At 40.7% G+C, this 20250-nt stretch overlaps 2 protein-coding genes across 12 annotated transcripts in view; one reads left to right on the top strand and one right to left on the bottom strand.

Moving 5' to 3' along the window:
• The window catches only part of MED12L (mediator complex subunit 12L), a 355610-nt gene that overhangs the window by 266655 nt on the left and 68705 nt on the right, over positions 1 to 20250 (top strand). For 5 of the 8 annotated variants that reach the window (XM_051859045.2, XM_051859043.2, XM_051859041.2 and 2 more), the window contains 6 exons: positions 4481 to 4525; positions 4666 to 4813; positions 9503 to 9621; positions 10255 to 10398; positions 11203 to 11366; positions 13100 to 13231. In XM_051859045.2, coding sequence (XP_051715005.2) covers positions 4481 to 4525; positions 4666 to 4813; positions 9503 to 9621; positions 10255 to 10398; positions 11203 to 11366; positions 13100 to 13231 — 752 coding nt within the window. The remainder of the gene's footprint in view (positions 1 to 4480; positions 4526 to 4665; positions 4814 to 9502; positions 9622 to 10254; positions 10399 to 11202; positions 11367 to 13099; positions 13232 to 20250) is intronic. The other 3 variants (XM_051859044.2, XM_051859042.2, XM_051859046.2) reach the window with 1 other exon arrangement.
• The window catches only part of P2RY12 (purinergic receptor P2Y12), a 49109-nt gene that overhangs the window by 7365 nt on the left and 21494 nt on the right, over positions 1 to 20250 (bottom strand). The window contains exon 2 of one of the 4 annotated variants that reach the window (XM_070072660.1): positions 2248 to 2354. The exons of 2 other annotated variants lie outside the window; for them this stretch is intronic. The gene's annotated coding sequence lies outside the window, so the exon portion shown is untranslated. Of the gene's footprint in view, positions 1 to 2247; positions 2355 to 4405; positions 4669 to 20250 lie in introns of those variants that run through there. One more of the 4 variants, XM_008266333.4, reaches the window with a different exon arrangement.

Raw genomic sequence — 20250 nt, 5'->3', positions numbered from 1 at the left:
TCTGTTGTGAGTGACGGGGACCTAAGTACTTGGGCTGCCTTCCCAGATGCATTACCAGGAAGCTCGATCAGAAGTGGAGTAGCTAGGACTGGAACCAGCACTCATATATGATACCTGTGTCTCAATCTGTGGCTTAATCCATTACTCCACAATGCTGGCTTGTGTTTCTTCCTTCTAGGAATATTTGGCTCAAGAGACTAGCCTGCTAGGATTTTGGATGTGTAGCCTCCTAGTTTCTTGATCAATTAAATGTAAAGTGTGTGTGTGAGGAAATATTTGGAGAAAGAAAGTAATTGAGCTTGAGGCTGAGGTTTCCAGAACTCAGTTTATAGGGCAGGCAGCCCACTCAGGCCACGGCAAGAGGGGGGCCAGCATCTAAGAGGCAGCCTGGCTTTTCCTCTGGGTTTTCCAGGAGCTGCTTTTTCTTGCCCAACAAGTTCATCTTTCAGGAAATAACAGCATAATTTGTGTTGCAGATTTCAGGTCTATGCAACTTGAGCATCTTTAAATTCCAACTTGAAAGAGTAGAAGTCATTAGTACTTCTGGAAATAGTTGGTACATTTTCTTAGGTTGACTTTATTCTTACTTGATATGAATTGCTACTGGAAGATTATACATTTTCTACTTTTACCAAAGAAAATAATCCTGATTTAAACAAATCTTGTAAGCTGCCGAAAAGCAGTAGGTTTTAAAATATTTCCGTAGCCTGTGTTTTGGCACAGTGGGTTAAGCTGCATGCCATTTGGAGTGCTGATTTCCATCCTGGCTGCTGCACTTCCGATCCAGCTTCCTGGTAATGTGCCTGGGAAGGCCAGGAAGGATGGGCTGAGTATTTGTGTTCCAGCCTGTAAATAAAGGCAGGATGATGTTCTGTCTCCTGGCTTTGGCCTAGTTCAGACTGGGCTACTGCTGCCATTTGAGGAGCAAACCTCAGATAGAAGATAACTTTCTCTATTATTCTTTCGAATAAATAATTAAACCTTAAAAATAAATTAAATGTCTCTGCCTATCCACTTTGAAGGCGGGTATAGTATCAGCATTCCTGATTTCTCAGAAAATATTAGCCCTGGGAAACAAATACTGCCTGTCCATCCCACGGAGCTGTTTTCTGCCCAGCTCCAGGCTGCTCTAGCTTTTCAGCTCTTCTCTTTCTTGCTCGAGTCATGACTTTGCTTTCAAGTCCAAATCCCTCAGCCTGTTAGGGCCAGTAAACTAGTTTGAGTTCCTTTAAGGTTCTCATCTTTTTGCCTCCACATTTCTCTGTTTTTCATAATTTTCTTTCTTTCCCTGCAGTCAGGTAGGAAGACGGTCCATTCTTTCCTTCTTAACTCAGACAAGAGGCCATTGTCCCCTTTCTCCTTTATCAGATACCTGCTCTCCAATCTTGATATCTTATACAGTGACTTCTTTATTGGACACACAGCCTTGAAGTGAGAGTTGGAGGCTGGCGATTCAACTAAAACTTTGACTTTCCTCTCAAGTTATTGTCCGACCCACCTTCTGGGAAACGTGGGTCACTTTCCCAGCCTTCACCATTTCACAGTCACCTCTGACCTCAACGCCTGGCTTCCTGCTTGCTTCCCCTGCCACTCTAGAGAAGCTTTTCTTTTGAGGTCCACACGTGGTGTTTATGAACTCACTTGGAGGGTGGCATGCATTGTGACGCTGACTCCGTTTGACACATTGCTGATGGCCCTCCCCGACTTCTGCAACCCGATTGGCAGGGCTGCCTAGTAATCGTGTACATTAATAGTCCTGTATCTCAGCTGTCTTTGCTCTCCTAACCTAAAGAGAACCTGGAGGTTTTGCACCCCTCTCAGACTCAGCGCAATTACCACTGAGCTGTCACTTCCAAATCAGTGCCCACCTGAGACCAAATACAGCACACACATGACACATTTCCACCGATGTCTCAAAGTTCTTACGCTCACAGGGGAATTTAAGAGCTCCATACCTATGTGGCATACTCTTTTTTTATTCTGCCAGTATGTTTTATCTAGTGGTCTGTCTTGGAGTCCAGTGAGACACACATTCACTCTTCACATTCAGGTGCCTGAGTCTGTCCCAGCTTCCCCCAGAGAGTTTTTGGTTTTATTTCTCAGTATTTATACCTATCACTGAGACTTAGTTTCCCCTGATTTTTTTTTTTTTTCTCTATAGCTTCCAGTCTGTCTCTGAATTCTCTCTTTTCTCAGCACTGAACTATCAGGTTAAGTTTCCTACCAAAACTCATTTTTTGTTCTTACCTTCATCCTCACCCCATTCCATTAGCCATGCTTTTGTTCAGTAGTTCACTTATTTGTTCTGTATTAAGTGCAAATTAGGTCCACAAATAGTAAGTGCCAACTCTGTACTTAAAAAGGAAATATGAAAACAAATTCAGAATCTTTCACAAAAGTTACAGTCTGGTGGGGGAAGACAAGCATTCGAGAAGTAGCTAAGAATGAATGAATCACACTGTGAGAAACACTGCAAAGTCTCTTTTGCTTTCCTGCTGCTGTGTTGGGGGCCTTCAGTGAAGGTGAGAGACCGATATTGTCCTTGTACACAGCATTGCAGCAAGTGAAATGGAGGCATTGAGAGTCTCGTAGGTGGCAGAAAAAGCAACAGCAGAGGAAGGAGCTGCCCAGGATTTTTGAGACACACTGGGAGATGCAGGGCAGGATGGGTTTGGGGTGCATGTGAGAGAGGAGCGGCAGGCTGGGATATGAATGAGCAGTGAGCTCTGCGTCCATTGGGCTCCTACACATTCACCATACTGTGTCAGTGTTTCTCTCACAGCCCTACCAGGAAGGTGGTGTTGTCTCTGTTTTTCAGACAATCTAAGACTCAAAGATTCTTTGTCCAGGATCATGGCATTGGCAAGCGGCATCATTGGGGATGTAGTCAAAACCCTCTCCTGTCCCAGGCTTGGGCAGTGGTTGGTCTGGCATGGCCGTGCTTAGCCTGAGTGGTTGTGATGAGCACATGGATCGTTCCAGAATGTCAGCCCCCATGTTTGGACCTCTGGCTCTGCAAAGTTACTTTTGTGACATTTGACTCCATGACCCAGCGTTGTTATTTTCTCACAATTACTAGCACCTTGTCTTGCCCTAGGTAGAGACTCTGTGAAGAATTACTGAATGGCTTTGCTAAATCTCCCACTCACCCACATGTCTGCATTAGGGCCACTTGCCAATGTGCCTTCACTTTAAAAATGCTTGCCCGCCCAGCATAAGACTGGCACTGCATAAGTTTTGTTCAACTTTCCCAATACCCGCCTTTTCCCTTCATAGGGCTCAGAAATGCATGCCCCACCAGACAAAAATAGGAATAGATTAGTAATCCTCTGTAAGAGAAACTTATTCCTAGCTTTGTGTGTATGTGTGTGAATTTGAACACCTGACGCATTAAGAATTCTTGGTGGGGGGTAGTAGCAAAATAGATCAGCAGCATATTTATGGTAGAGTGCAACAATAGAGGAACCAGTGCGTCAGGATGTGGTAGCCTGAAGGCAAGCGTGTGGGAGGGGAAAAAACAGATGGGGAGCCAAGTAACAGAGTCCTGAGTCCTTATTTAAAAGCTGCAGAAGCAAAACGGGGCTTTGTACTGAGCATACACATGAGCTCCTGCAAAAACACTGGAGTTCTCTGAGTCTGCAGGTTTGGCTCGCGGTTGCGGTTATTATTAATTTTGAATGTGGTGGTGCCATTTGGTTCCTTTCTCATGTAAACTCTGAGGATGCAGTGCTGATAGGAAGTGTAAGCACTTGACCTAGCCAGAGAGACATAAAGAGTAAGAAAAGGAGATACTCCAGGATAGAGCTGCAAAGTGGACTAAGAAGAAAAGACTGTAAGATCCAAGGGAGAAACAGATACAAAAACCAAAACGAGGCACGAGAGAGAACACATCCCAGACTGCTGAACTGTGGCTGAGGAACATGTATAGTCATGTGCACATGATTTTTGTTAGGATGTGACTAAATCATTTCTTTCCCCAGGTGAGAAAAGAAACACAGGTAGTGCTTGGACTCATTGTGTGGGGGTGGGGGTGAGGAGGTGGTCCAGGAAGGAGCAGCAGTGGTATCAAAACATGTTTGCATTTCCACCTGTTTACTTCACACCTAATGAGACCTACACTCTTGATAGTTTCGTCATTTGGAAATAAATATCCATGCATCTCATGCCATCGTGCTGGAAGTTAATGGACTATTTTCCTACAGGTATTGGAGGATCCTCACAAGATTCTTTTTTCCCAATGTATAATATTTTACTGTTTTTTATATATATACATATATATATATTTTCAAGGTTACTAGGCAAAAACTTTTTCATTAAGGATATGACTAGATAATGTTATGTGCTGCGAAATTATTACCATGTTTAACTTTAAAAAAGGAAAAGTTTCTCAATAGCCAAAACTTACTCTGTAGTGTAGGCCCACATCAAATGCTTCTGTTAAGCCTTCAGGTCAGTTGACACTTTGTGTTTTTTACTTTAGCGGTTCCAAACTGGTGCAACAAGGGTGTTGCCAGTGGAGGCTGAGGTGAGCTGAAAGGTGGTGGGTGGGCTGCCGCCCCGCCAGCCAGTATGGAGGGAGGTGCTGTGGCTAGTGCACCCTGGGGAGGTGCAGTGCAATCCCACCCTGGCACACGGAGCTTTCAGAATGCATTTTCTGCTTTTCAGGATGAATCCTCAAGTCATGAATGTAATCAGCGCACAATCCTTCTCTACGGAGTCGGCAAAGAGCGTGACGAAGCGAGGCATCAGCTGAAGAAGATTACCAAAGATATCCTGAAAATCCTGAATAAGAAGAGCACCACGGAGACCGGGGGTAAAGAACCTTCACGCGTTCGCTCCCATGACAGTGTCTTTTGTCTTCCCGCTTGGCACTGTCTTTATCATGCTGTATGTCATGGCCACCAGAGTTTCCCCTCCTGAATGACTGTCACATTGGAATGTGAATAAGCACTTTTAGATGTCAAGGCATTGATCCCATTTATAGTAACCCTTGTGTTGGGATAGCATATTGCATAGGTCATTTTTAGTCTGTTCTTTTGAATGCTTCCCAAATTACCTACAGTCATAATGATAACTGAAGTGTTGAAGCATGGGTTAGAAAACCTTCACTCAGTCCCTTTCCCTCCTTCTCCTCCATCACTTTTCAAGCCAGGGGTTTGCTTTTAGTCTGGGCACTCCCATCTGCATGTGAATTGAAAATCATGATAGTAGTTGCTGCTCTTTGTGCCTTACTCAGGAGTGCAGATGTGACAAGTAAGGAGGACTGCTTTTATCACCAGATGATTTCAAGTCAGAAAGAAAACTTGGTCTTTGCTCCATAAGGCCTTCTTGGAATACTTGTTCCCCATGTCTTTTACATGGGGGGAATCTACACTGTAGTTTTTACAGTGAAGTGTGTCTTCATATTATGTCACCATGTTGTGTAATTGGAAGTTTCTAATTTTCCACTTCACCTTGGCCTGATTACTTTTGTCAAGGTTTGTTTATTTCACGAGACGGTCATATGACTTCAAAGATGATATCACCGTATGTACCCCACTCCTGCCATTGGTGTTTATCGAATATATCAATACCATAAAGAAGAAAGAAACTAGATCTGCCCAATGCATTTTTCCTGCACCTAGTGCAAAGCGTTTATAGGAACCCTGCTGTGTTTTCAGTTCAAAATCATTTTTTGCAGCTCTCCCCACAGGTGACCCAGTCTTTAGACTTTAGTAGGCTGAATTCCTAGAGCTTGACCATATCTATATTCAGTCTTTCCTAAAGAAAAGGTGAGGTCTAAGTAATGCAAATAGAAAGTCTACAGGGGCCAGCATGCAGAAACTTGCCATGAGGGCCAACACATGCCTTGGCTTTGAGCTGCAGTCTGATGGCTTCATCGCATCCAGTCCTGAGGACACAGTGGGGAGAGCCATCTCCTTGGGATTTTTGTCACACCCCCTAACTCCCACCCATTGCCTGGTGGGGACCTTGTGCTGTGCTGGCTCCTTGAGGCCACAACCAAATTGTGAGGAGGAAATGAAACTTGCTTGTTAGCCTGTCCTTATTGAGCTTGGAAAAGAGAGTGTTCTAAGAAAACTGTTTATCTGGTGTTTTCTGTCTCTCAGAGAAAAGAGGAAATGGGTTGTGTTTAGAAGAATGAATTTAGAAACCCTGCACCAGCTACCAAAGAATATTTGAAACTTCTCCTGATCCATTTGGATTGGCAAGACTCTATCTCCAGTAATACATGCCTTATCTAAATTATTTTAGAGGCTCTTCCCAGATCACATGGACTTGTTGGTTTTTGAATGCTGAGAGGAGTGGGAAGGGGAAGGAAGCGACTTGTATCCTTTCCTGAGAGTCGTCTTCCTTCCTTCACACTTTGTCCAAGCGCCAGACTACGGTCTGTCCTATCTTTGTACCAATCCCTCAAATAGGCATCTCTAGAACATGAGCTCACAAAGGGAAAACCGGTGATCTGCTGTGCCGCTTTCTGGAGATGTCAATCATAGAAACACGACTGTGGCGTGACTTCTTCAAAGAGGATTTTTGTCTATCCTTCATTTTAGATTTCTTCCATCAGAAAGATGCTAATAGGGGGTACAGTGAGTTGCTTTGTGGCAAATACTCTTAATTTTTTTATGACTTATTTATTTGCTTGAAAGGCAAAGTTACAAAGAGGCAGAGGTGGAGACAGAGGTTTTCCACCTGCTGGTTCACTCCACAGATGGCTGCAATGGCTGGAGATTGGCCTATCCAAAGCCAGGAGCTAGGAGCTTCTTCTGGGTCTCCCACAGGGGGGCAGGGGCCTGAGGACTTGGGTCATCTTCTACTGCTTTCCCAGGCATGTTAGCAGGGAGCTGGATCTGAAGTAGAGTAGCCAGGGACTCGAACTGGCACCCATATGGGATTCTAGCAGTGCAGGTGGTGGCTTCACCTGTTATGACACAGCACCAATACTCTTAATTTTAAATCCTACTTAAAATTTAGTGTATGCACCAGAAGCTAGCTGACTGTAATTCAGATAAGGGGAAATGATGCGCTTTTTGTTGTGTTTTATTTTGTTTTAACAAAAAAAGTCTGATAAGGAAAGCAGGGCATGTGTTAGCATTTATTTGATTTCTTAGAACTCATAAAAGTAAGATTTGGAGGCATCTACCCATTAAGAGTATTGTCAGATCAGACAGACCCTGCCTAGGGATGTTTGTAATCTTAAGATTTGAATCACATTTCCAGCTGAACACGGTCAGACTTTTTATGTTTGCATTACCAGTCATCTTTTTTGGATATCAGTGGTGTGTCTTTTGAAAACATTGATGGGCTTTACTATATTGATCTCAAATTAATTATATATTATAATCATTAGTCTGAAGAACAAAACTGTCAAGACTTAAATATTTTTTTTGAAATGGAAGCCAAAGTGAAGCCAGTGAAGACCAATAATATGTTATAAAAGCAAATCAACAACAGATGAGGAATGTCTAGGTACTGTGAATGTGTTATTACTTATGTGAAGATCATTGAAATAGATAATATATTAATGGACAGCCAATGCTGGTTTCTCACATTCCTTCTTTAAAATGAATGGAAATTATAAGAAAAAAGACAATTAAATTGTTTTCTATGAGGTTTTAGACATTAACTGTACATAGGGACATCAGGGAGTTCTACACTGAATCTCCTTCCTCCCTTCTCCTGGTTTTGTTTATTGTTTTGCTCATAGGAACTTAATGCATTACCTTGACTTTCAAAGCCCTTTGTGCCCAGACTATTCTGAACTCTAGCTCTGAATCAGTGATGTTTGTAAGTAAAAAGTTCACAGCTTGGACATTTTAAGCACTCTCATGACATGTGAGCAGCCATGGTGAGGGCAGAATTGCAGGCTTAAGTTTGCATTATTTTGAGATTAAAAAAAAGAAGTGGGTTGAATGAATTTGCCACTTCTTATTGTTTGTATTATGTTCGATGCTGCTTTCACACATGGCATAGGTTTGTAGCTCGTGCTACTCTAGCACCTTTTAATTTTGATGTACTCAAGTATCAAGTTTTAGGGATTGATATTTATGGTTTTTTTTTTTTTTTTGCTCTAAGCAATAAGTGCTTATTGCTGAAAGATGAATCTCCTTTATTTTCATGGTATTTTCTAAAACCATTGCATTTGCCATTAGCAAAATATTTTTGGGTTCAGTGAAATCCTGTTTATGTCCTCTGTATTTAATAGAGAAATCGTTAAAGTAGCATTTGTTCTCTGAAATTAAACTTCACCAAATAGCAGAGTGCTTGTCCTGAATCAGTGTTGGAAAGACCTTAAAAATCATGTTATTTAACTTTGTGATTTTTAGGTTTATCTTTGTAAATACATAAAGATATTTAAAAGTAGGATCCAATCTATTTTGGGGATCTTTTTTATAGAGCTATTAAGAACAAAAGTCTCCCCTGGAAAAGATGTTCATAGTATTTTTTTTTAATTGGAAGTTTCCTTGAACTCTTCATGCTAAACTGATAAACACAGCATGTTCCCATTAATGTAGAGTGGTTTAATTTCTTGTTACTTCTAAAAGCTGAGGAATCAAGAATTTCTTTTTTCATCATGTTAAACTGTTTTAGAAAGGCATCGAGGTGAATCTACAGTGCAGCATCCCATTATGTCAAAGTGAGCCTGAATGATTTCTCCCCACTGTATTGTGTTGATATCTTTGTAATTTAAAAGTAATTATTTAGAAATGTTCATAAAGGCACTTTTCATGATGGCCAAAATCTAGAAACTTCTCAGTAGAATGGAGAAATAAATAGCATAGTCACACATCATAATACTGTACCTAAGTGAGAATTACAATTTTTAGAACAAATTAAAATGATCTCAATCATATGAATCACTCTTAAAAGCAGAATGTTGAGTGAAACATGCCACATTTAAAAATTATATACTGTATGGTTTCATGTCTAAAAAATTGAGGTGGGCAGTACTAATCCAGTTTTGTAAAAGTCGGAATCTTGGAAATACCTTCATCAGGTGTCAGAGTGCCTGGTTCCAGACCCAGCCCTGGCTCCTGATTGCAACTTCTTCCTGAGGAAGGTCCTGAACACTGCATGGGATGGCTTAGGTAGTTGGGACTCTCGAACCCACGTGGGAGACCTGGGTTGAGTTCCATACTCCTGGCTTTGGCTTGGCCCAGTGCAGCCATTGCAGTCATGTGAGGAGTGAACCAGTGGATTGGAGATCTCTCTGTCTCTGTTTCTTTATCTCTCTGTCTCCCTGCCTTTGAAATAAATAAAATTGTTTAAAAAAAAAATAGAATCTTGGTCCCCTAAGGAGGGAGAAGTGACCAGAGGGGTCCTATGGGTTTCTTGGGTTCGAGTCCATACAATGTTGTGTGATTTGTGTCTCCTTCCATGAGTGCATTCATTTTGCAGAAATTCAGTTAACTTTTTCAGTATATATGCTGTATCTTAATGAAAAGTATCCACTAAAGATGTCAAGAACTTCTGCTACATGGAAATAACTACTTGGTTTGTTTAGGTGGGGATGAAGGACAAAAAGCCAGGAAGAACAAGCAAGAAACTTTCCCAACACTGGAGACTGTGTTCACAAAACTCCAGCTCCTTTCGTACTTTGACCAGCATCAGGTCACATCTCAGGTAGTCCCTTAAAACTTATACTTTGTGTTTGGAACATTGCTGTTTCCTTCAGCAGTCATTTTGTGCAACATATCTTTTCCAGTCTTCATTTGATTTTTTAAGTAGATTTTTCTGAAAATACTTGGAAGTGTCTCAAACTGTTGAGTAATTCATGTTTAAGTGTCAAGTCAATTTCCTCAGAATTTTTTAAATCATATACATATTTAAAACTTATGATAATCAGTATATAAAATAATACTTGATATAATATTTGTGTCATTACCTTTGGGTCGTACATTGCTGTTCATAAGGTAGCATCTATTGATGACTGCAATAAAATAGTATGAAATGGAGAAGAAACCAAAACTATATTGTTTTGTTCATTAATATTTAGATATGTGCACCTAAAAACTCAACATTTGTAGTATTCCTGCCTTCAGGACTTTTACGATCCTGTTGCTAATGAGCACTTACTATATTTATTTGAATTATGAGGAAGTCATCTGACTTGTTATTTGAATTGTACATGTTACTGGATTTTGTGGCATTAGGTCTTTTTCTAAGTAGTATCACATATGATTTGAAATGTCTTGCTTAACAATGAATTTATCTAACAAAGGTTGGCTTATGACTGTTTCCACTTTTCTTGCACAGATCTCTAACAATGTGCTCGAACAAATCACAAGCTTTGCATCAGGAACATCTTATCATCTCCCTCTGGCTCACCACATTCAGCTCATCTTTGATCTCATGGAACCAGCACTGAACATCAATGGGCTCATTGACTTTGCAATACAGGTGTCACACTCACCATGCTTCTCTTCCTTTTATGAGAGCCATCCTACCAGGCATTATACAATTTAAACTAAGCCTCTTACCATACAGTAACACTATTTCAAGGAGGCAGTGCATTGTTGAATAATTGAATCATTCTGAATTAACAGTCTGCAACTCATATTTTACTTGTAGTTGTGTTTGTAGTTTTTAATTAAATAATTATACCCAGTAGTAAAAATGTTATCTTGAAAATGTGAGTTTTAAAATTTTTTTTAAAGCTGGTGCTATTTTGCCTAGAGGATGATGAAAGTTTGTTTGCTCTCTACAATATAATTTAGGTTAAGAGCAAATGTAAATCTATATTTCTTAAACACACTTCAATTTACTTTTTTGCATTCTGTTACTAGTGATTAGGAATAAGAGTTGGCTTCCATTGGTTTATTCTACAGATTGTATTAGCTTTGTTATTAAGAAGACAACAATGACAAATAACTTCCATGTCACTGAAAAGAAAAGAAGGGGGGAAAAAGTGAGGAGTGGGGTTGCTCTCTAAAATGGTGCAGTCCAGACCTTTGGTTGGCTGTAAAGTTTCAGTAACTATTTCAGCACTGGGACTTCCTGATTGTATGCATCCTGAAGTCTAGACGGAAGGAAAGCTCTTTAAATTGGTAAAGAATCAAAGGTTAAAAATAAAAACCAGTTTAATTCATTGGAATGTGTCTTCTGACCTGGGTACTATATTTGAGTGACTCATTATAGTCATAGTCCGTAGAAAGCAGGAGTTTTCTTGCCTCCATTGTCACTCAGTCTTTTTGCCTCTTGCAGTTACTGAATGAGCTGAGTGTTGTAGAAGCAGAACTGCTCCTGAAGTCCTCCAGCCTGGCGGGCAGCTACACCACGGGACTGTGCGTGTGCATCGTGGCCGTTCTCCGGCGGTACCACAGCTGTCTGATCCTGAACCCTGAGCAGACAGCGCAGGTGTTTGAAGGGTTGGTATACAAAATGCCACTGTTTGCCAGTACTAGAATGTAAAGTTCATGGTGAAGTAGGATAGTGATTGTAAAGGGAAAGAGTACTGATACCTGTCTCAGTGAAAAGAAAGAATGAGGATTGCACAGAAAGCAGACACAAGGGTGTAAAGGAGGTTCTGTCTAATACAGTATGGCCTCTCCTCTGTTCCTGTTCCCCACCTTTTCCTCAGCTCCCACTCCCTCAGAGTACAGAGCCCCTCATTTATAGCATTCTGTCACTTGTGCCGCCTTACATATTGTTTGTCTTTGGTATTGTTATGTTGAATTTGTTGTATCATTTATTTATGTTCTATTAAATTTTCATAAAATTGTATTTGATGCTAGCTTTGTAGTATTTTTACTTTATAGTCAGTATTTTCCACAAAATAATTTTTCTTTTGTATTTGTGTGAATCAGTATACTAGATCACCATAGAAGATGTTTTTCTTGTCTACAACAAGAGATGAGAGGAGTTGAGGAAGCACTGGCTGCTGTACACTGTATTTGTATCCAACTCCAAATATGTGCTTGTTTGCAGCAGTCATAAGATAGTACTGTCTTTATAGGTTGTATTAGGACTTTCTAAATCATTACTTTTCCTCTTAATTGTATGAACGTTTTTGCTGTAATTGGAAGCATTTATTTGTCCCCATCTGTTGACATCAGTTCACAGGAGTTGAGAGACCACATTGCCATTTTTTTCAAGGAGTCTCCTGGGTTCCACCTGTGGTACCCGTGATTCCATTGTCCTCAGTGACCTTGACATCCCAGGTGCACTCCTGCCTTCCTCTTTCCCCTTTGTACACTCTCCTCTGGGCTCTGCTGTCGACTAGCTCTTTGTGATTCAGCAAATACACGGCAGAGCCACCTCTGAGTAAGGAGGATAATGAACAAGATGATTTCTGCAGCACTTCCGAGTAACCCAGGTCATCTGTGACACCATGAGTGAAGTGTATGGGTGACCCTGTGACAGAACACAAGATGGCAGTGGACTCAGACTCGGGTGGCTGGAACACTAGTGCTTGCTTCTGTGCTGGACGGGCTTCTGTATTCTATGAACTGTGGAAGCTGCAGCTCTCATGGCCCAGAACTGGAGTAGGAAGGGGTACTTCTGAATGGGAGGAGTTATGGAAAATGTCACTAACAAGAAAGGGCTTTATCTTTTTATATAAGGTAAACTAAAATAAACTTTAGTCTGGCTAAACCACAGAATATGACACCAAAACACACGTTCAACTTCATACCAGAATGAGCTCATGTTCTTGAAAGTGTATTTCCCAGATACATTGCTCTGACAAATTGCTCTTTTAAAAAGGAGTAAACTCAGGAACTTTGCAAGGTGACTGACTGTGTGACTCATCTTCCTGAAGAGAGGTTCTGCTGTGAGGTTCCTTTGTGTCCTGGTCATAGCAGCTTAATTGGTGAATTCCTCCACTCCTACCTCTATATACAGGGGAATGTCTTTGATTGCCTTTGGTTTTGTAGTCAGTGACATATCTGCAGTTGTTTTTGTATCTACTATTTCAATATCCTGATAGAAACTGATCTTTCACCTGGTTATTCACCATTTGCTATATGATTATTTTCAGTACAAATATCTTTCTTATTATTCAAGTAGTATATGGACATAATTTCACTCTAAAAGAGTCAGATAATACCTTGTGTGTTAGGAGAATATGCATTGGGTTTCTTCGTGTGCTTTTTCCCTTCAGGTTGTGTGGTGTGGTAAAGCATGTTGTAAACCCCTCGGAATGCTCCTCCCCCGAAAGATGCATCTTAGCCTACCTCTACGATCTCTATGTGTCATGTAGCCACCTCAGAAGCAAATTTGGAGACCTCTTCAGGTGAGTAGAAGACAAAATCCCAAGTAGAATCATGCTTGTGTGCATGAGGGACCCTAACCTCATCTCTCCTTTAACAATGACTGACAGCCCTTTTCATAAAACTAATAGCAATTATATCTGTCAGATAGTATTTTTATATACTCGAGATTTATTTAAATTGAATATTAAATACATAATGGTAATAAACAGTAGACCATTATGCAATGGAAGTGTGTGAAATGGAAGTTTGTTTTTTGGTTTGATTTTCCTTTATTAAAATGACTTTAGGTCATAAATTATCGAACTTTGATTTTATTTTTTTCAAGAAATAAGTGTTTTTTAACTTTATATTCTGTCTTATAAAGATACTACATTTTATCATATTGAATTAGTGATAAATATTTGGTATATCTTTACATTTAAAATTTAATTTGAATCGTAAATGTAATAGAAGGTTTGATGAGGCATTCTTGTATCTTGGTGGATTCTCTCCTGGTTTTGATATCCCATTTTTTGAGTTTTCTGTGTTACTTTAGTTTTAATATGCGTTGGACATTAGGAACTTTATAAAATATTTTCATTTCCTTGTGATTCAAAGGCTCGGTGGCCCCATTCATTTTCCTACAACTTTTCTAGGCCATTTTTTCTTCTTTAAAAAATAATTTATTAAATAATGTTTTCATGGGTTAATGAGATTTTTAAAAATGATCAATACCTTCAATTAATATAAACATACGTAGTACTATAAATATTATCTAATAATATGCTATAAATACTACCTAATGTTCCCTATTGTAACAAGAAACATAGCTGAGCTGATTTTAAGAAGATACTCCAGAGTCTGCAGTTAGCTTGCTGGCTGTCTTTGACTGTAAATTGCTGGGATTATCAGGCCATGTATATTATTCCTGTCAGTAAATCTTACTGCCCAAGGGACATATTAGTATATGATGAATCCAGAATTGTATTTCTTCAACTATTTTTATCTCCTAAATCCTCTTATCCAGAATTCATATGGAATTACTTTCTTGCTATAGGTATAAACTCCTTTTACAAATCCCTGTCTGTTTAGCTGTTATTACAATGTTAAAGGGTTTTCTGCAGTTTGCACTTGCTGTGGCCTCATACAGAACATTCTTTGAGAACTGTGTGCTTCTTCCCTTCATGTGTGTCTGCTCCATGGACCCTTCTGTTTCGGATAGCAGCCCCAAATCTTTGTCATTGTTTGTGTCTTAGCCCTTGCTATCCGCATGGGCAGCACAAGGTGGAGAATGTACGTGCTACTTAGTGATATTCTGAGGAATTTTGGAGAATTGTAGATAAAAGGAGGGCGGGCAACAGTAATACCTGGCAAAATGAATTTGGAGTCCCAGTGCAGGTTAGTAAAGAGCAGATGATGACAGTAAATCAAGCTGGTGAGTCCTGTGAGTCCTGCCTTCTAAGAGAACCAGCATCTGATTACTCTTAACTCTCTCGGTCCCACCACCTTGGTCATCTCCTGAGTGGATCGTTGCAGAGTCATTCTTACTGGCTTTTCTGCTTGCACCCTTGACTCTCTTGAGCATTTCTGAACTTATCTGTGAAAGTGTTCCTTTCTAAAAAGGAATGACTCAGGTTTCCAATGGTATCCCATCCATTCAGAATAAAATTCAGGGTCCTTACATGGCTTTCAGAATTGAAAGGATCTAATCTTCTCTTCTACCTGTTTTCCCATTTTTGTCATTCTGGTTACAGGGACTCCTAACTGGTCCTCACACACCCTAAACACATTCCTGCTTTGGCACTTTCGTACTTGCTCTTTCCTGGAAGGTGACACTTCCCCACGTCTGTTTGCATGCTCACTCCCAAACTTCATTTGTGGCTCTCCCTCTCTGACCATTCTATTTCACAAAGTATCCCTTTGCCCATGACCTTGTCTGAACTTTTGCACCTGCTACCCATCAGTGCACTGTATATGTGTTTATGGCCTTAGTCCTCCCGTGAATGTCAACTTCACAAAAGCAGAGGCTTTTTCTGCTGCCTTCACTTCTATATTCCAGTCCTTGAAAGAATGTGTGGCTCTATGTAGCACTGTGAGAAATCTGTTGCATGAAGCATATAGATCATACTTCAACAATGTTGGTAAACAGAAGGTGAAAACATGTCACCATGAAATGGGTTGGCTATCCAGTTAATCTTGTGACTATTAGAGTGGACCTTTGCAATCGCTCTCTGCAGTATTCTGTCTTTTTTATACGTAGTATTCTCCTATCACTTTACCCAAGAGCTTTCAGCTTCAGTTCATGCTTGTCAGAGCTATTTCATTTGGTTCTTGTAGCAGCCTTGTTTTTAATGGTGGACTTCCACATACAGTCCTAGTAGCCAGTGCAGAACAGGTAGGTTAAATGTGTTAATCCCAGTCACATGCACTGGATGGGTAGAGATTTTAGAGGACTAATGATGGATTGAGGCATTAGGCATCAGCAAGTTGGCACATCACAGGGAATAACAAAATGTAAAATTTGCTCTGTTTAAAAAAAAATGGGAAGAAGAGGTGGAGCCATGATGGTAGCTGAGGAAGCAGCTTTGGTGACCACCTCTCCACAGAGACACCAGTGTGAACAGCTGTAGACAGAAGCCCAGGTGAGAGACCATGGCGCCCGTCTTACAATCACAAGGAAACTTGCATCGAAGAAAGTAAGAAGGAGAATTGCTCATGGTCACTCCTCCCCCAGCTCCAAGGAGCACGATGTGGGGAGAGATCCCCTGTTTGGGAAAGGGAGAGAGAACTGGATTCCAGGGTCAGGCCCACTCCAGAAGAGATTTAGTCAGCCTGAGCCTGTTAGCCCCTGTCCCCAGACTCTTGTCCATGGAGTGAATATTTGGGGCTTCCACAGCCAGTCAGTCACCGCCACCTGTCCTCCAACTGGCAGCAGAAGAGGGAAACCCCAGCTACTCAGAGAGGCTGGGAAAAGAGACTTAGGACCTTGATTTGGAGCTCAAAGCCTGGCCCACAGCTCTAAGGCCTGGCTCCTGATACAGCACAAAAGCCTCATTAGGCAGCTGGTACTCACAGACTTAGCCTCTAGATTTTCATGGCATCTGGTGGGTTGAATTGGGCTGTTTTTGGTGTGTCATTGCCAGCTATAGATGGCCCTGGAGGGCATCCCTGGGAAGTTTCAGAATCCAAGAAATGTGGGACCCAAGTGTGACCAAGCTGGGGGCAACCTAGGCAGTCAGGAAGCCTTTATCACCCTCCTCCAATTTTGAGCAGCAAAGGGACAACAAAGGGACTGTGTTTTAGAAGCCAGTGCTAGGCTGGTAAAGCCCAGTGCCGGGCAGATCCTCAGTTTCTATAGTCTCTGGACTTGCCCCTGTGTCTGGCAGAGATCTGAGCCTTGGTGAGACAGCCTTGCTTTGGCACAAGTTGCCAGCAACCTCTCATGGGCCTGGTGTACACACGCAAGAATGCATAGCACCTGATGATGACTGTGACCCACCTAAAGGCTGCCTGAGGAGCTAAAGAACTGCCTGTCTCACCCCTCGTACAACTTTGGCTGGACAGCAAGGGATCACAGATCTGTGTTGGCACTCAGCGCCAGCGCCAGCATTGAGCAGATTCTGACAGTTTCTGTGCTGTGGTCAGTGCCTGCAAACAGCTCTGGACCTGTTTGAATTTTCTGTGGAGTATATGGTCCAGGATGAGCAGTCTTATGGACCAGCTGGCATTACCCATGGCTGATAGTGCAGCATTGGGCAGAGCCCACCTCAGCAGCCCAACAGACCAGCTAGAAGTTAGAGAAGGACAGCCACAAATGAAGCAAGATTACAACTAATCCTTTAATGTATAGATGACATTGTACTCCAGCAAACATCAGGAGCATCCAAGAAGCCATGACCTCATCTAAAAAGCAAAGTAAGATGCCAAAAACTAACCATTTAGGAACTGAAATTTCCAAATGTTCAGATGAAGGTTTCAAACTAGCTCTTGTAAAGAAACACAATAAATTCAAGAGAACAAGGGAAATTAAAACTGTCATAGAAGGCACTAATAGCAGAATAGATCAAACAGAAGAAATAATCTGTGAGCTTTAGACAGGCTATTTGAAAATACACAGAGAGGGGAATAAAAGGAATCAGTAGAAATGAAAAAAGCTATGGGACATTTGAGATAGCATGAATAGGACCAATATTAAATATAAAAGAACAAATATTAAAGGGATTCAAGAGGAACTGAAAACTTCTCAAACCTAGAGGAAGACATAACTATCCAGGTACAAAAATGTTAAAGGTCACCAGGGAGATTCAACCCAACCAAGTCTTCCCCAAGACCTATTATAATCAAGTTCTCCAAGGTTAAAGATAAAGGATTCTCCAAGCTGTAAGAGAAAAGAGGCGAATAACAGCTGAAGGGGTCCCAGGTCACCTGCTGCCCAGGTTTAAGCAAGATGAGACTTTTACAGTACTGAAGGACAAAATAATGGCCAGGCAAAAGTACCGTCTCCAGCACAGCTACCTTCAGATGTGATGGAGAGAGGAAGACATTCTCAAGCGAAAGCTGAAGGAATTTATCACTGCCAGACCCATGTTACAAGAAATGTTAAAGGCATTTCTTCCAACGGAAAGACAAAAGCACCAACAAGTAAGGAAAAAATATCAGAAGGTAGAAAGCTCACTGGTAAGATTAACTATACTGACAAATTCAGAAAGCTCTAATATTATATATGTGTGTAAATCTTTTCTGCGAAGACTAAAAAAATTATCACTAAAATGTTAAGAGACAGACAATATAGAAAGAGGTCAAATGTAACATCAGAATTCAAAATGTGGGGAGGAATTGAGCACAAATGTAGGGTGCTTTATTAGAATTTCTTATCTCCGTATTTTTCCTTTGTTTTGATTGTTATAATAAATATTAAATTGTGATGTTTTTAAATAGCTTGTTATAGCCAAAGGAAGTTTTTAAAAGCTACAAGATAACCATAAAGCAAAACCTGTACATAGACTTACTAAAAGGAATCAAAGTACGTCACTCGAGAAAAGCACTTAACCACAAATGAAGAGTGTAATTTAGGGACAAAGAAAGGAAGGAAGTGCAATGAAAGTATGAAAATGGCAGTGGTAAGACCTTACCTATCAATAATTACCTTAAATCTCAGTGGGCTAAATTCTCTAATTAAAAGAAGTAGAATGACTGAATGGATTTAAGAACTATGTGCTGCTAACAAGACCCTCCCTTTGGCCGGCGCCACGGCTCACTAGGCTAATCCTCTGCCTTGTGGTGCCGGCACACCAGGTTCTAGTCCCGGTCAGGGCGCCGGATTCTGTCCCGGTTGCCCCTCTTCCAGGCCAGCTCTCTGCTGTGGCCCGGGAAGGCAGTGGAGGATGGCCCAAGTGCTTGGGCCCTGCACCCCATGGGAGACCAGGATAAGTACCTGGCTCCTGCCATCGGCTCAGCACGGTGTGCCGGCTGCAGCGTGCCAGCCGTGGTGGCCATTGGAGGGAGAACCAATGGCAAAAGGAAGACCTTTCTCTCTGTCTCTCTCTCTCTCACTGTCCACTCTGCCTGTCAAAAAAAAAAAAAAAAAAAAAAAAAAAAAAAAAAAAAAAAACCTCCCTTCACCTCTGAGGACACACATAAACTAAAAGTAAAAGCTTGGAACAAGGTATACCATGCAAATGGAATCCAAAACGTGTAAAGTAGTACAGTAACTGTAGAAAACAGTATGGAGGTTCCTCAGAAACTAAAACTAAAAATAGAACTGCCCTATGAACCAGCAATCCCTCCTCTGGGTAAATATCCAAAGAAAATGACATCTGTCAGTCAAAAAGATATTTGCATTCCTGTGTTTATTGCAGTACTATTCACAGTAACCAGGAAATGGAAACAACCTATTTGTCCATCTACTGATGAATATATAAAGAAAATATGATACATATGTAGTAGAATATTTCTGTCCAAGGATGAAATCTTGTCATTTGCGACAACATGGATGGATCTGTTGATCATTATGTTAAGTGAAATAAGCCAAGATATATGTTGAGCCTAAAGAAGTAGTTGATCACATAGAAGTTAAAAATATAATAATGGTTACTAGAAGTTGGGGAGGAATCTGGGTGGGGGGTGGGATTGGTAAAGGTTGATTGGCAGTTACTAGGTTATAGCTAGATAGGAGTGAAGTTTCTGGGTTCTGTTGACTGTAGAATGAAGACAGACAGTGTTTGTTTTGTTTCCTTCTCAAAAATGTAGAAGTTAGGACTTTTGGATGTTTCATTTCAAGGGAATGTTAAATGCTGAGAGGACAAATCTATTTACCTTGGTTAGGCAGTACACAATGTATATGTGTAAGAAAACATCACACAGAACCCCCCAAATATGTAACTTTTTATATGTAAATTTTTTCTCTAAAAATAATTTTTCTACTGGAAGAGAACATACAGCTTTCTTGGGATCTCTTGAAGTCAGTGGTCTGTCTTTTGGAATCACAAAATAAAAGGCAAATAAAAGCTGGAATACACAAATTTCTATTGGCATACTAATAAGACAGTTTTAATAAGTGTATCTGAAACTGCGAAGTTGCATGAGAAGGAAACCTATTTGAAGGGAACATAATACTAATCACATCTAGTACTGACTGAGCTATTGCGTTTGCCGAGCACTGGGCTGAGTTATTTCCATCAATCCTCAAAACATTCTCAGAAAGTGGAAATGATTTTCTATATCAACAGACGATTGTGCCTAATTCTGTGTCCATAAAATGATAAACTTAGACATGAACGCAAATTCTTTTAACTTTAAAGAATATGTTGCTTTCCTTTCTCTACCAGATGTTTTCATTACATGCAATTTCAGAAGGAAAACGTGTGAATTACTAGCTTCACTGCATATGTGCCGGAAGCACAGAGTAATGAAAATTAAAGAGTGATTCAGACTGTGCTCATGTTTCATTAAAACATAGAAGCCTATCTAGAAAGAGTGTAGTACATGAATCAGGAAGCCTAGATATGAAACACGAGGAGTTTCACGGTGAGCCACAGAGTTCACAGAGATTATGCAATCC

Source organism: Oryctolagus cuniculus, chromosome 4 (assembly GCF_964237555.1).
Source record: "Oryctolagus cuniculus chromosome 4, mOryCun1.1, whole genome shotgun sequence".
In the NCBI taxonomy this organism is placed as follows: domain Eukaryota; kingdom Metazoa; phylum Chordata; class Mammalia; order Lagomorpha; family Leporidae; genus Oryctolagus; species Oryctolagus cuniculus.
The sequence above is the reverse complement of the archived record's forward strand: the minus strand, read 5'-3'. Positions and strand labels throughout refer to the sequence as shown.